The sequence below is a fragment of the Anastrepha ludens genome, chromosome 3, assembly GCF_028408465.1.
Source record: "Anastrepha ludens isolate Willacy chromosome 3, idAnaLude1.1, whole genome shotgun sequence".
NCBI lineage: Eukaryota > Metazoa > Arthropoda > Insecta > Diptera > Tephritidae > Anastrepha > Anastrepha ludens.
In genome coordinates this window covers 10,530,801-10,545,102 of record NC_071499.1, presented here as the reverse complement: position 1 = coordinate 10,545,102, position 14,302 = coordinate 10,530,801, and the positions used below count along the sequence as shown (strand labels likewise).

The 14,302-nt window shown below is 41.8% G+C and overlaps 2 protein-coding genes across 2 annotated transcripts in view; one reads left to right on the top strand and one right to left on the bottom strand.

Annotated features, from left to right (window-relative positions):
- Positions 1–14,302, bottom strand: part of LOC128857012 (cytoplasmic dynein 1 light intermediate chain 1) — a 32,811-nt gene that overhangs the window by 7,222 nt on the left and 11,287 nt on the right. The gene's annotated exons all lie outside the window — the stretch shown is intronic.
- On the top strand, positions 7,843–14,267 carry LOC128857011 (armadillo repeat-containing protein 2). The gene is made up of 9 exons (XM_054092520.1): positions 7,843–8,354; positions 8,512–8,620; positions 8,763–9,070; positions 9,158–9,393; positions 10,423–10,560; positions 10,633–11,348; positions 11,419–11,602; positions 13,038–13,283; positions 13,351–14,267. The coding sequence occupies exons 1-9, from the start codon at positions 8,033–8,035 to the stop codon at positions 14,164–14,166; spliced, it is 3,075 nt and encodes a 1,024-aa protein (XP_053948495.1). The 5' UTR covers positions 7,843–8,032; the 3' UTR covers positions 14,167–14,267.

The window sequence follows — 14,302 nt, the reverse complement described above, 5'->3', positions numbered from 1 at the left end:
TTTTTAATGAGTTAGTCCGTTGGAACTTACATCCCTAGCTGACTTCCAGTGAAACCTTGGTGACATTCGGTTCAGTGGAAGCGAAGTTATTGCGTCTAAAGTGTCAGTATGTTTGGGTCCACGGTACAAAAATGAGTTTCGAACAAAGAGCTAATATCAAATTTTGTTTTAAACGCGGTAAAACGCTTACCGAAAAATTTTAATTGATGAAAAAAGTTTATGGCGATTATTGTCTATCTCGTGGCAGAGTTCATGAGTGGATTACACGTTTCAAAGATGGTTGGGACATAGATGTCAATAAACATATAGGCCGGGCCGCCCAAAATTAGTAATCACCGAAAACTCCATCGAAATTCTACGTAAATTTATCAAAAATCGGAGTTTAATATCTCCAAAACATCGATTTATCATATTTTAACCGATCATTTGGGCTTACGAAAGGTTTCATTTCGCACAAATTAACTGAGGACCAAAAATTGCTCAGAATTCCATATTCGAAAGACCTCATTAATGAGGCGAGAAAAAGACTTCCTGCACAACATTGTAACTGGTGATGAAACGAAACGTAACTGAAACTAAGCGCCAAAGTGCCGAATGGAAGGCCCCCAAACGAGCCACCACCCAAAAAATCGCGCTTGGAGAAGTCACAAATCAAGTCGATGCTCATTTATTTTTACGATTCCAAAGGAATTGTCCAGAAGGAGTTCGTGCCAACGGGCCAAACCGTCAATGCAATTTTCTATCTTGGCGTTTTGAAGCGTTTGTTGCAACGCATTCGTCGAATTCGTCCTGAATACCGGGAAGGAGGCGCTATCTCATCGATCCACACGTATGACTAATTTTTTGACTAAAACTCGCATTTAGACCATCAATCACTCAACGTATTCGCCTGATATGGCTTCCTGTGCCTTCCACCTATTCGGAAAATTGCATTTGGCCATGAAAGGAAAACGTTTTGCCCCCGTAGATGCCATCCAAAAGGCTTGTACCGACATCCTGAAGGACATTCCGGTTAATGAACTGAAACACTCTTTCGAAAAGATTACGCAAAACAGTGTATCGAGGCCGGAGCGGACTATTTTGAATAAATAAACTCAGAACAAAGCTCGTGTCGTTTCTATTTTAACTCTGTCTTGTTTATTTTGGACTACACCTTGTAAGACTAAATATTTTCGAGTCCAAAGAAAAAAGTATTGGAAAACAAGTAAATTCGAATTTCTAAGATTACCGTCGTACGAGCGAACTTTGACTCTGTATTGGCTGACAAACAGAATATCGCACTGCACGGAAGTGAATCTAATATCGTAAGAGATATATCGCCTGTGTCGACCGTTGATGGCAAAAAGTATACCATATACCAAGCAAGATATATCATGTACTTTTGATCGCATGCCATGAGCTAACAAATTCAAGGTTTGACAGCTAATCCATTAAATTTAATTTAAACTCGATGACGCGGGAAACAGTGAAATTCGCGGAATAGCAACATTGGGATATTCAATACCATATTTTCTACATTTTTTGATTTTTTTGTTTTATTGGGTATGGGAATAAGTTTCCGTCCTTTATACGGCGAGTGGGACAAGATTTCCCTATTCAGTCCTTCAAAATATTTCTGGACCGATTTAGCAACGTGTGGCCTGGCGTTGTCATGCAGCAAAATCAGTTTGTTATGTCTACCGTCCCATTCCGGCCGCTTTTCTTTGAGAGCTCGATTCAAACGCATTAGCTGCTGTCGGTAATGATCGTCAGTGATGGTTTCAGATGGTTTAAGGAGTTCATAATAGATGAGACTCTTCTGATGACATCCACAAGATGCACTAAAATTTTTTTTTCGCTGTCGATGGACTTGGTTCACCTGGCAGGCTCTAACACTTTCGATGCTTAGGGTAATCATAATAGATCCATTTTTCATCACCAGTGACGTTACGATGCAGAAAACATTTTCTTTTCTGCCGTTCAAGAAGCATCTCACACGACACCAAACGTCTTTCGATATCCCTTTCTTTCAATTGATGTGGCACCCAGATACCTGCTTTCTGGACTATTCCCATCGCGTGCAAACGTTTACCGAGGGTTGATCTGTCAACATCCATTTCGTTAGACAAATCATCAGGTGTACGACATGCGTCGTCATACAATAATTTTTTAGTTGAGTATCTTCGAGTTTTTTCGGTGCCCCTTCGCGATCTTTATCACTCACTTTGAAAGCGCCAAAACCACTCTTTACAAGTTGTATTTGATGGAGCGTGATTACCGTAAATATTGATCAATATACGACACGTCTCAGCTGCACTTTTCTTTAAAAGGTAATAATGAAGCATGACTTCCCGCAAATGTTATTTTTTCGAGACGAACGTAGACATTTTTGACGTCAGAGAAAAAAGTATCTTTACGCTTCAAATGTTAACTACTGCGATCGAGACATCACATATACGAGTACACCTTTAAATCACCAGTATATTACTAGAGCGAACACAAAAATAGTATCAGCGCGACACCTCTTTTACGAGGGCGGAAACTTATTCGCATACCCAATATAATCTGGTTGATAATTTCATGGCATTTACTTTTTTATACATCCGCCGTGGCTATGAGTTACGTGGTTCATTCGATCAGTCCCATATTTGACTACTTTTTCCAATAAACCTAGCAATCTAGCCGTATGGCGTCAATAGTAGCTTGAATATTTAAGTGGGCTGTATGGCAAGTTGCGCCGTCTTGTTGGAGCCAAAAAATGTTGGCGATGTTTAGCTTATTAATTTTTGGAAATAAATATTCAATAAGGATGGCGTGATTGCGCTCGCCATTCAACATAACGGCAGCTTCTTCCTCATTTCGAAAGAAATAAGGAGCTATGATGCCGCCAGTGCTCTATGAACTCTATGATTTATTTATTTTTAAGTAAATTTCCCTGTGATGAGTAGAGGGCACAAAAGACCTTAAGGTCGAAGTATTAAACACCAACAAATCTAGGTTAGATTAGGTTAATATGGTTGCCAGAGGAATGAGCACACTTGGACTAAGAAAAAACGGTTTCGTCCTTTGTGGTATGAAGGAGGTGAGGTGAGAGAGGAAGACCGATGGGATGAGGGAAGAGGGCGGGGAGGGGTGGTGCTGGGATGGTTAGGAGGGTGGGTTTAAAGTGTGTGTATTACGAACGATGACCGCGCTGCGTTTGCGTGAACCGCTTTGTGCTACTGAAGAAATTCATCAGATTTTTAATGTTAACGCCAGTTATATCAGCAGGCGCAGCCAAGAAGTAAGAGCCAAGTTGTCTGGATCTTAGCCCCGCCAGAGCAGGGCAGCTAAGGAGAAGGTGCTGAGATGATTCCACCTCAACCTCCATACATCCATCGCAAAAGGGACTTGAGGTAATTCCAAACCTCACAGCATGTATTCCTCGCGCATAGTGACCTGTGAGAAAACCCACGAAACCCACAAATCTAAATCTAAATAAATTTCCACAATTTGGAACTGTTGTTCTGGCGTTAAACGATTCATTATGACTTGCCAAACCTTACTGAACAGAAATGCCGGCACAGTTTGCCATTCTCAACTGTCAAACCATAGTTGTCGATATCGATAGTTTTCATGCAGCTAAAAAAAACACCCTATACAGTTCATCGGATCCCCCTGTTGCTAGTGCAATATTAAAAATTAATATACATTTTTTACGCCGCCTTACTACTCAACTTACTCAGTGGTCACCAGCTGCTCTGTGCCTGTGACGGCAACACCAATTTCTTCGAATAAGGAAAAGTGTCTTAGTCGCATGTCTAGATAGAAAACTTTTATTTATATTGTATTACTCTTCAAATGGCTTTAATTTAATTACTGTATTGTGGCCCAATTCAATTAATGCACGTTAAAATAGATAATCATTTAGAATAGTTTGAGACTTTTATTATTTTTATTAATTTTTTAGAATTTATTAACATCACAAATTGTTTGTCTCTGTTCGCAATTCCTCTTTTTATCCTCTACTCAATACATTCACTTAAGCAAAATTTAGCACCACACAAGCGGCCGATAAATCTTTTGACATGCAAATGACACAACACGAAAATACCGCCCGTCCATCTATTTTAACGCGCAGTTGGTTCTCCCTTACGTACACAAACACGAGCTCCACAAGAGTTGCACCTCTTCACAGCTTTCCGCACTCGTGATTACTCATTCACTTACAGCGCACTTGCGAGTCAATGCTTACGCCGAGCTAACTGCTCATGTCCACCCACTTACAATGCCAACAATTTTCTATGATTTATTCTACTCTACTCATGCACATATTTAGTATATTTATTTTATTCTAACTATTGTTTCATTTGCCCGTTGCATTACATTTCAATTCAATTCGCCGTCTATTGATTTTTTAAAGGTGTTTCCATGTAACTTTAGAGCAACACGAGCGGGCATGACTCTCTAGTACCTGCACTCCCACTCACTCGTGTTGTTAGAGCCTTTCGCCAGTGCGGGCAGTGGCGTCTATTTTGCATAGTATTTACTATTGTTCAAGTTGTCAAAGCGGCTCCAATAATAATTATTTTCAATATAAAGCTCGTTGCGCCACTGTTTTGTGTTCTTAACACCACTTGGAATTTTTGTCAATTTGCACGGATATTTTCAGTTGAATTAAAAGTACATTCGTGATTGAAAAAATAGCTACAAGGGACATGAAAATAAACGGAAGGCAACTAACTACCTATGCGTAGTCATCCGTCGGTGGTTTGTAATTGAGAAAGTTAACACGTCAACGGGGTCTACCTACGAGAATAGCCCAAATTCAACTTCGACTTATGGTAACTCCAAAAACTTATGGGGAGTGCTTTAAATTGTTAGACGAGGGTTGCTATTTTTATTTCTGACCTAACAATGAAAAAATAAACATTAGTGACTGAAAACGGTTTTATTGTTTTTTAAAATATTCTCCGTGATAATCAACACACCGTTGTATTCGTTCGAAACAATTTTCGAAGCACTTTGACCAGTCGCGTTTAAAGAGCGTTTTTTTTAATTCGTGTAGGATCCTTGTCTTAGTCTTATGGATCCTCGTCTTACTGATGCCCAAAGATGCCTCAATCTCACGGTATGACGATCTTGTTCAATCATTTTGCGCAGAACATCGATATTTCCTGGCACAACTGATTTTGGACGACCTTCTCGGAATTAATCGGTGACCGAACAGCTACTTCGAGAAAATTTATTGTAACAGTTTTTACGGTGCTTGCTCGCCGTATAATAATTTTTGTTCATCGTTGCATTCTTGTCCTGCTAGTCCACGTCGAAAATTGTGAATCGCCCGAAAACACTCACGGTTTAATTCTATTTTTTGCCAAGATGATTTTCTAAAGCTACTGTAAACTGCTATAATACTACAATACTAGATGTGACCAATGCGCGAGAAATATAAATAGCAACCTCCGAAATAACCCTGACAATTATTTTTAATGTCAAGGTCTACTATATCAGCAGGCGTAGTAAGGAAGTAAGTTCTGAGATGATTCCACCACATCCTCCATACATCCGACATAAAAAGGACTCGAGGTAATTTCAAGTCTCACAGTATGCACACCTCGCGGATAGTGTCTTGTGAGAAAACCCACGAAGTTCGAGAGCTGAGATTTTAACAACCTCAGAAGCTCGCTGGAGCGCCCCCGCTCCACATGTGGGCAGAAGAATTTCGCGACCTTACAAGTTTGTGTACGTGCCCAGAGCTCGCTGAGTTGCCGCGAACCCCATCTTTCTAGGAGCAGACCGCAGGTGGTCAAAGGGATCCCGATTCTCTCCCTTCGCGGGGAAATAACCCCCCCATGTCCCTTGTATGGCCAGCTCATCCGCTTCACAGATTCCTGCAATGTCGCTGTGACCAGGAACCCAGATGAGCCTTATGGCCAAGGAATTCGGATACAATCGAAAGTGAAGACAGGCATTCCTTGACCAGTTTCGAATGTACCATCATTGACCCGAGGGCCCTAATTGCCGCTTGGCTGTCGGAGTAAATATTTACTTTCTTGACTGTTAGTACGCATATGAGTAGCTGCTTCTTTGATTGCGGCTACCTCTGCTTGGAACACACTGCAGTGGTCCGGTAACCTGAATTTGAGGCTGATGGGGAGCTCCTTGCAAAATACCGCTCAACCAACCGTTCCTTCCAACTTCGATCCATCCGTGAACAAGTTCTCCAGGGCTTGTCTACAAGAGCAGCCCCCCATCCATTCTTTCCTTGATGGAATGTAAGTGGAGAGAGTTCCGGTTGGACTAAGCGAGGGTGTACATTGATCCGTAGACAGGAGGATGAGCAAGCACACCAACGACACGGAGTTCTGAAATGAATAATCACAACACTGCCTGAAAGAATACTTCAAGGGTTTGATCATCCGGAAGAGCCAGTCATACATGAACTTCCGGACAGCCTCTTCATCTTACAAGAAAAGTAGCAGGCAACTACAACCGATGGTCGGTCTTAGTCGCTACCAAAATGTTACGCCAATCGCCTCTGCATTGCGCACGTTGACGCCAGTTAGAAACACCAAGGGCGGTCAGGTCGTCGTCGAATTGGTCTTCCCAACTCAGATGAAGACATCTTTTTTTGAGAGTTCCATCAATGCATTTCGAAAAGAGCACCTTCTTTGCTGGAGCGTTATTATCCATTCGCTCAACGTGACCTAGTCTGCGCAGCTGCTGAATTTTATTGCTTCACGACGTCGATGTCGGCATACAGCACGTATAACTCGTGATTTCATCTTATTCGATATGCATCATTCACGCGAATCGGATCATAGATCTAGTGAAGAATTTTTCTCTCGAAAACTCCTAATAACCGTCCATCGTTATTCGTCAATGTCTAGGACTCAGCGTCATAGAGTAATACCGGGAGGATGAGTGATTTATAGAGCTTTTTTGTGTGCTTTTTAATTGCCTACTTTGTGCTTTAGCATAATTCGTAGCCCCATTTTACTCGATATGCATCATTAACGCAAATCGGACCATAGATCTTGCGAAGAATTTTTCTCTCGAAAGCTCCTAATAATCGTCCATCGGTGTTCGCAATGTCCAGGTCTCAGCGTCATAGAGTAATACCGGGAGGATGACTGATTGATAGAGTTTTTTTTGTGCTTTTCAATTGCCTACCCAGCCCAAAGTAGCACCTGTTGGTAAGCGTTATTCTTCGCTGAATCTCTTGGCTGACGTTGTTGTTGGTGTTGATGCTGGATCCAGGAAGACAAAGCCCTTAATTACGCCGTACTCGTAATTGTTAATCGCAACCTGCTGTCCAAAACGCGTAGATTTTTTAGTTGTTGACACAAAATACTTTGTCTTGTCTTGTCTCGATGGGATTCTTTTTCAAGACTGGAGAAAGTTGCACCAACTTCCCGCTGACTAATGCCCACAATGTCGATATCATCAGCGTAAGCGAGGTGTGTTATTATAAAAAAAATAAGATAAAGACTTTTACGGTGCCATGTTTTAAACCAAGAAATTTAAGCCTATATTCTCTTGGAAATTCTGCTACAGGATCCTACAGTTACGTTACGCCGCCGAACGGCAGGTAAGAGCAGATTCTTGTGAAATACCAGACTTCTGTTATATCACTCGCTACTGTGCCATCCACTACTACATATGTAGATATTTACCTATAGCCTAGCATGTTTACACCAACGTGTCTATTGTACGCATAGCACACAATTGACGCCGGGCAAAGGAGTATGTATCAGGAAAACAACAACTACCATGGGCGCATGCAACACCCGTCCGCGTTGGCATGGTGCACGAAAAATATTTTTCACTACACCGTACATTATTACCACCGTCTAGCAGTTATTTTCAATTTGGCCGTAACACAGACAGGATATGAATTCACTTTTTCTCCATTTCAAACGTTGAATGCGCAAAAGTCTCAAAAAGGCCAATGTAGTGCAAAAAATAAAAACGCAAAAAAAAAGAGAAAAATTGTGAAAATGCGCGCTTAAAAATTAACAACAAATTTAGCTTCTATAGTGAGAATTTTAGTGCTTAAATCCATTTTATAATGATACTTCTGAAGAAAAGGCGATCACAAAGTGAAAGTCGAAAAGTGGAACAAAACCAAAAGTACGCGCAACCGTTCAATAATCACCACACCGATAGTGATGGACATTACAGAGGCAGATTGAAGCAGCAGCAAAAAAATCAAGAACAACAAAAACATATCATACAAAATTTTGCATTTGGCGATACGACAAATACTTTGGAGCGACGAAAAACATCAGCGGAAATGATTAGCGAAGCCAAATCAATGTTGGCGGAGATTTCAACAAACGTAATGCATAGCAGCAGTGATGGTGGTGGTAACGGCAGCAATCGCATCGCAAGTAAGTGAAAAGTTAGGGAAGCCAGTGGAACGCATTGTCCTTAAACTTCACAAGCGCTTTTCCGCTGAATAAAAATAAATTCATTTGGCTGATGTCCTTCATAGTTTAACGTTGTCCGTTTTCTTTTTTTTTTTCTTCTTTTGCGCCTTCCGCGTAGTTGGTGGCGTGCGAGTGGTCAGCACGCGCCGTCCCATCACGCCACGTGAACCTGGACGCGCGCTCTATGGCAAGGTCGCCTTGGCGGGCAGACCACCCAGCGCATTTTCGTAAGTATTTTGTTGGAACCACCTTACCTTCAGCTGATCAACTCTTATTATACGAATTTAGTTTTCTTTCTAATTTGGTATGACTTTTCAATTTTCTTTGTCCACCTTCCCTTCCCTCTCCCATTGGAAACTCTCATTGTAGTTTGCGTTACTTGCAAAACGAAAATCAACGACATGCGCCTATGACACCTTCGTTGGAACCGATAACGGTTCACCAACCACAAGAAGTCATTGAACCAAATGCAAACGACTTTGAACAACAACAAATGAAACGGCGTACCGGAAGACGTTCGAATTCGTGGGACGCGCATACCGATTGCAATGAAATAAATTCAGGCGGCGGCGCTGGTGGTGTAGCTGTTGGTATTGGTACTGGCGGAGGGGTTGGTCAAGCAAAGCAAATTCCAAGGAAGCTACCTGCATTGGAGATAAAAAGTTTATCGTTAGAGGGTAAGTGGAATGAAGAAAATGCGTAGGGTGCTTGAGTTCCCAATGTCCATTATTAGGTCTTAATTTCAATTTTCATATTTTCTACAGCTAAGCAACGCGCCGATGGCGCAACAAATAGGGAACGCTTTAAAACTAGCAGAGAGAACAGTTCCTTGGATTTGAGTGGCTCGAATAAAGCGATCAATATTCTAAGTACACGTAAATTTCAGCAACGCAATAGCCATTTGCTGGCACAGTCACCCACTGAGAAGTTGATCGGGCTTTTGAAGGAGCATGCCGGCCTCAAAGAATGCACTGAGGAGACAGCCAATCACATTAATTCGGTATGTTTGTATGTTTCTTTTATTTATTTTTGAGCGAAAAATAAATTGAGAAAGTATGCAGCTCAACATACAGATAAAAGCACTGGCACCACCAGGTTTAGCAACAGCATTTAATACAAGAGAATTCTATATTAAGATACCCCATAATCTGTCTTCGAATATGAGATCAAATCGGGTTTGTTCTTTTACATGTCAATAGGGTGACAAGCTTGCCCAAACACCTAATAGAAGTGCATGCACCAATTATTATTTTTCTATAGTCTCGCCGGTCACTGTCACCACTTGGCTCATTGAGCATTTTTCCACTCATATACATCTGCTATCAGAGAGACAAAGAGCGCAATGCATTGCGTGACCAATGCGCAAATGAGTGGCAAACATTTGAATGTATTAATTTGTGAATTACTGTTCCACGTAATTAGAAAATTTGAGATAAAATCGAAATGCAGTTCGTTGGTGAACATGGAAAGCTGTCTGTATAGCCGTTTCGATTTCCTTCCTTGTTTAAAATTTAACTATAAAATGCTTACATCCGTTGTTGGTTAATTTGCCGAGCTCCTCCTCCAATTTGCAATGTGCGTCTCGATGTTGTTTCATAAATGGCGGCTGTAGGTCCCTTTATGCCGCAGATGGCTTTCTATGAGGAGCTTTTTCAGGGCAAAAATACACTCAGCGGGTTGCCATTGCCCGCCGGGCGGTGATCGCTTTAGAAAAAACGTTGGTGTTTCATACCCAGACATTCGAATCTGGGTACCTGGAATGGTAGTCACGCACCAACCCCTTCAGCTACGGTGGCCAAAGGGATAGATCGCTGATAATAACAACCTTTGGTTGGGAAACTATTACCCTCTCACCCCCAGTCATTCCTGTACGTAGAATCGGCTATTCCCAAAGAGCTGTGTGTTGGCTCACTTTGTGAGTCCCCTTGAAGACCCATCATCTTTAAGAGTAAAATCTTATTCGAAATAAAATTTTTACATTCGGTGTGCGCAGAGATTTACTGTTTTATCTAATCTTTCTTTTTTCCAGATCCTTGTTGAGCTCTACATGCGCGTGCGCAAGAATGAGAAACATTACAAACGCGGCTTCATACTAGGCGGCCTTTACGGCTTAGTGGAGTGTTCTTCACCAAAAATACTATTGGGCGTTGCACGCGTAGTACTAGCGGTAAGTAGTCTAAAGCGTTGCTTGGTTGCTCTCCTTTAACAGCACTTTCCATTTTCTATCTAAACTTCATAGCTACGCGTCACCGGCAGTAATTTGACTGGCGCCTGCAAACTTATCTTCAAAGTGGCGCGTAACGAACTAAACGACCAACTTTTCCACGACAATGACTTACTTGATTTGCTCATCGACGGTTTGGGACGCGCCAGTCCGTTAGACGATCCAGAGGCGTGCATTTACGGCTACGGTTCCATACGTTTTCTCACCAGCAGCACCGGCCAGGACAGGGGTGCAGAGGTGATGCCTACCAAAGACAAAAATCGCAATTGGGCAGAATGTTTGGAATTGCCACGCAAACCAGCCACAGCGCCTGCACCCGGCACCGACATCAAGCAGGCACTGGAACAATTACAACACGATCGCTACCAAAAGCTGAGCAAGCAAAATTCACTTGTAGAGCGTTTGGCACGTCACGGCGCTGTGGAGCTAATGGTGCTGCATTTACAAATACTAAATGAGGCAGGTGCAACACAGAAGTTAAGTGGACCACCGTTGCATTCACTGTATCAACTGTCTGCCGCTCTGCGTGCGTTGTCGGATGTGCGACAAACGACGCACTCTATGGAAAAGGATTTGAATGCATCAGAGCGTGTGGACATGCCAATACAAGATGCGGGCGCTATGCAACAGCAGAGCATACAATTGGAACTGGCTTGCCCACATTTGGTGCGTGCAGCAGAGGTGGCTACTGGCGAGCTGGAAGTGCAGGCGAATATTGTGCGCACGCTAAGGTGAGTACGAAGAGATGGCGAGCGAGTCGGGGGTTTGAAAATTTTAACATGAAACTCGGTCTTATTGCAGTGTGCTATCTGAGGATAGCGATTGTTGTCATGTGTTGGTCAACTTTACGGCACGCATTGGCATGCTTCTGGGTCCGTGTTGTGAGATCTTTGATAATGCTTCTGAAAAATTGCTGTCACTATTCAGTAGACTTGGTTACATACTCGGCAATATTATGGCGAAATACGACAACGCACGGGTGCAGGTAAGTAATCAGAGATGTAAAACATACAAAAAAAAAAAAGGATTATAATACCACAAGTACGAGTATTAAGTATAAATGAAAACTTTGATATGTTGCTTAGTACAATTCCAAAAAACTTTGGTCTGAGCTATGACAAATTAGTAAGAATTTAATTGCGGCTGGGCGGAGTGAAATTTTCACTGAGTAACTTTAGTTCCTATTAGGAATATGTGCGAAATATTTAAATGACCTTTATAAAAAATTTGAGAAATCAATTAATGTATTTGCACCAAGCTTTAGCGCATTTATGTGCATCAAAGCGTTTTAAATAATTTTTCGGTCTAACAGGGAATGTTAAATTAACATGGAGAGCCATACTTATAACATAAATGTGAATTCTTGTGGGCGCAGTCAAAGTTGTAACTAAACGACCAAGGAAAGATAATACTTAATTAAGTTTTGGTTGGGGTAGAATCTTCATATACTTTATAAAAAACATTTTTTATTGTAGCTTCCAAGCACTTTCTTGATGGTATGTTAGTCTAAGACCAGGAAGGGCTCGCGTTCTTTTAGTAGCGAGGCTGCAGCCTCTCTAGCGAATACATCTTCTACTTCGTTCTCAGGTATACTTCTACGTTCTGGGACCCATATGCGGCCGGATGCCAAATTCCATTTTTCGATGCACTCAAGAACTAGTGAGGAGCTAACTTCCTTGAGTGCAGTCTGACTATTACTCAGTGTGGAAAACTTTCCATTCCGAAGGTTTCTTTCTAAATTGATTTCGGCCCATAGACAGGTGACATAAACATTCGCTTGGATGGTGCTAGGAAAACTACCCATTTGCACAGACAGCTTTGTTTTGTGCCCATACATTCCAGCCTATGCCTTCGCTTGCTTTCGACCAGATGGCTCGAGTTTCCCTTGAAGGATAAGGGCACTCTTCAAATATTCTAAACTTAAATTTCAAATTTATGAGATACTAAGTTTACTTTAGATATGTTAATTTTCAACCAAGTGATCGTAAGCGCAGATGGACAGACATACAGATAGACATGGCTGAATAAGTTTCTTATACCTAACTTTTTTTTAGAAAAAAATCTATGCTAAATCTTTCAGCTTGTTTCTTTCATCGCTCGGCCTTAAACGGTTGTTTAGAAAGAATTCATATACATATATTTATTTGAAGTGAGCTAGAAATATCACAAAAAATGTTAGCGGGTTTACTTAGGAAATTTTGTTTAACAACAAAAAATATACAGGATTAGTGGCATCTTATCTAAGTAATTCATTACAAGGAAATATTGTATGAAATCAAAACTGCCCAAACACAATATTCGAATTTTGTAATTATAAAGCTGCCACCACTTTACTTATACCTATATTTAGCTGGCTTACTAATTTTAATACATCATATGACACTAATACCCATCTCGAAACCCTTTATTTGGTTGCACAGTTCTATCACAATGACGTGGCTATGCAGTATTTGCTGCGCGTACTGGAACTCTACTCCAAAGAACCGTTGACACTACACAACTCACTCGGCGATACGGTGATCGACGTGCTCGTCAAAATGATACGCGTCGTCGCGAATATGACCGTAAACGGCGAAGTGGGCATCGGTTTGGGGAATATGCACAATCTGGGCGTCATTATGCTGAATCTATTGAATGCCATTACGCACATGAAGGCCATACAATTGGTAAGTCGCTAGCTGGCAGATCAAAACTATAGGAAATTTCATAAATAAAATTGTGTTTGTGTTGCAGAAGAGCGACCTGCAGGAACTGTTGCATGCCACACTAGGCGCGCTGCATAATCTGTGTTTCTATCAGGAGCAGAACAGCACACCGGCACAAGTGATGGTCGCCAAAGGCTCACTGCAATGTGTGCTTGGCGATTTGGCCACAGCGCTGTTCTATGCATTGAAAACGTGTCGCGACGAAGCATCTCAGGTGGAGACGGCGCGCGTATTGGGCAATTTGACACGCAACGACAAGGCACGTCGCTACTTCTGCCGCAACGGTGGGCTAACACTGCTGGTACAACAGCTGTCCGCGACAAATGCCAATCAGGCGTATGATTTCAAGGCTTGTGCCATTGGTGTGCTGGTTAATTTACTGGGTGATGCCGAGAATCGTGCACCATTCATGCAACACAAAGGCACTGAACTACTCTACACACTGTTGGGTGCGGCATTGCAGGAGGAAGATTGGTTCTTGTCTACGATCATTTGTCAAGCACTATGGAATCTACTAATAGACGCGAGTGATGTAGCAGATGTATGCCAGGAGCAAGTGTTAGATGATGTTTGCGATTTGTTGGTCGACTATTTGGATGAGGAGCGTCTGTTTGAGCACAGCACACGACCCGATGCGGTGTGGGAGGGATTCGCGGTTGTAGCCACCGATTTGCTGGAACGCATACAGGCAAGCTATGATAAACAAGAGCAGGAAGAGGCAGAGGCAGAGGCCGAGGCGGAAAAACAAAAACAGAAGCAGCAGCAAATTAGTACGAGAAATGATAAAGACCATGAACATGGCGAAGGGGTGGACGATGATGATGTTTACATTGAAGAAATGTAAAATTGAAATGATTTAAATGCGGTCAAGTTATAAGAATAAACAACCAGAGCGATAAATTTGTAGCAAACAGCAGAGAAAACTGAGAAATAAAAATGAAATTAAAATAACAAAATAAGATAAAAACAAAAAAGTACTC

Coding starts and splice junctions, on each gene's coding strand:
- LOC128857011 (XM_054092520.1), top strand. CDS start 8,033: ATGATACTTCTGAAGAAAAGGCGATCACAAAGTGAAAGTCGAAAAGTG. Junction 9,071..9,157: donor AAAAAGTTTATCGTTAGAGG/GTAAGTGGAATG, acceptor TATTTTCTACAG/CTAAGCAACGCGCCGATGGC. Junction 13,284..13,350: donor ACATGAAGGCCATACAATTG/GTAAGTCGCTAG, acceptor TTTGTGTTGCAG/AAGAGCGACCTGCAGGAACT.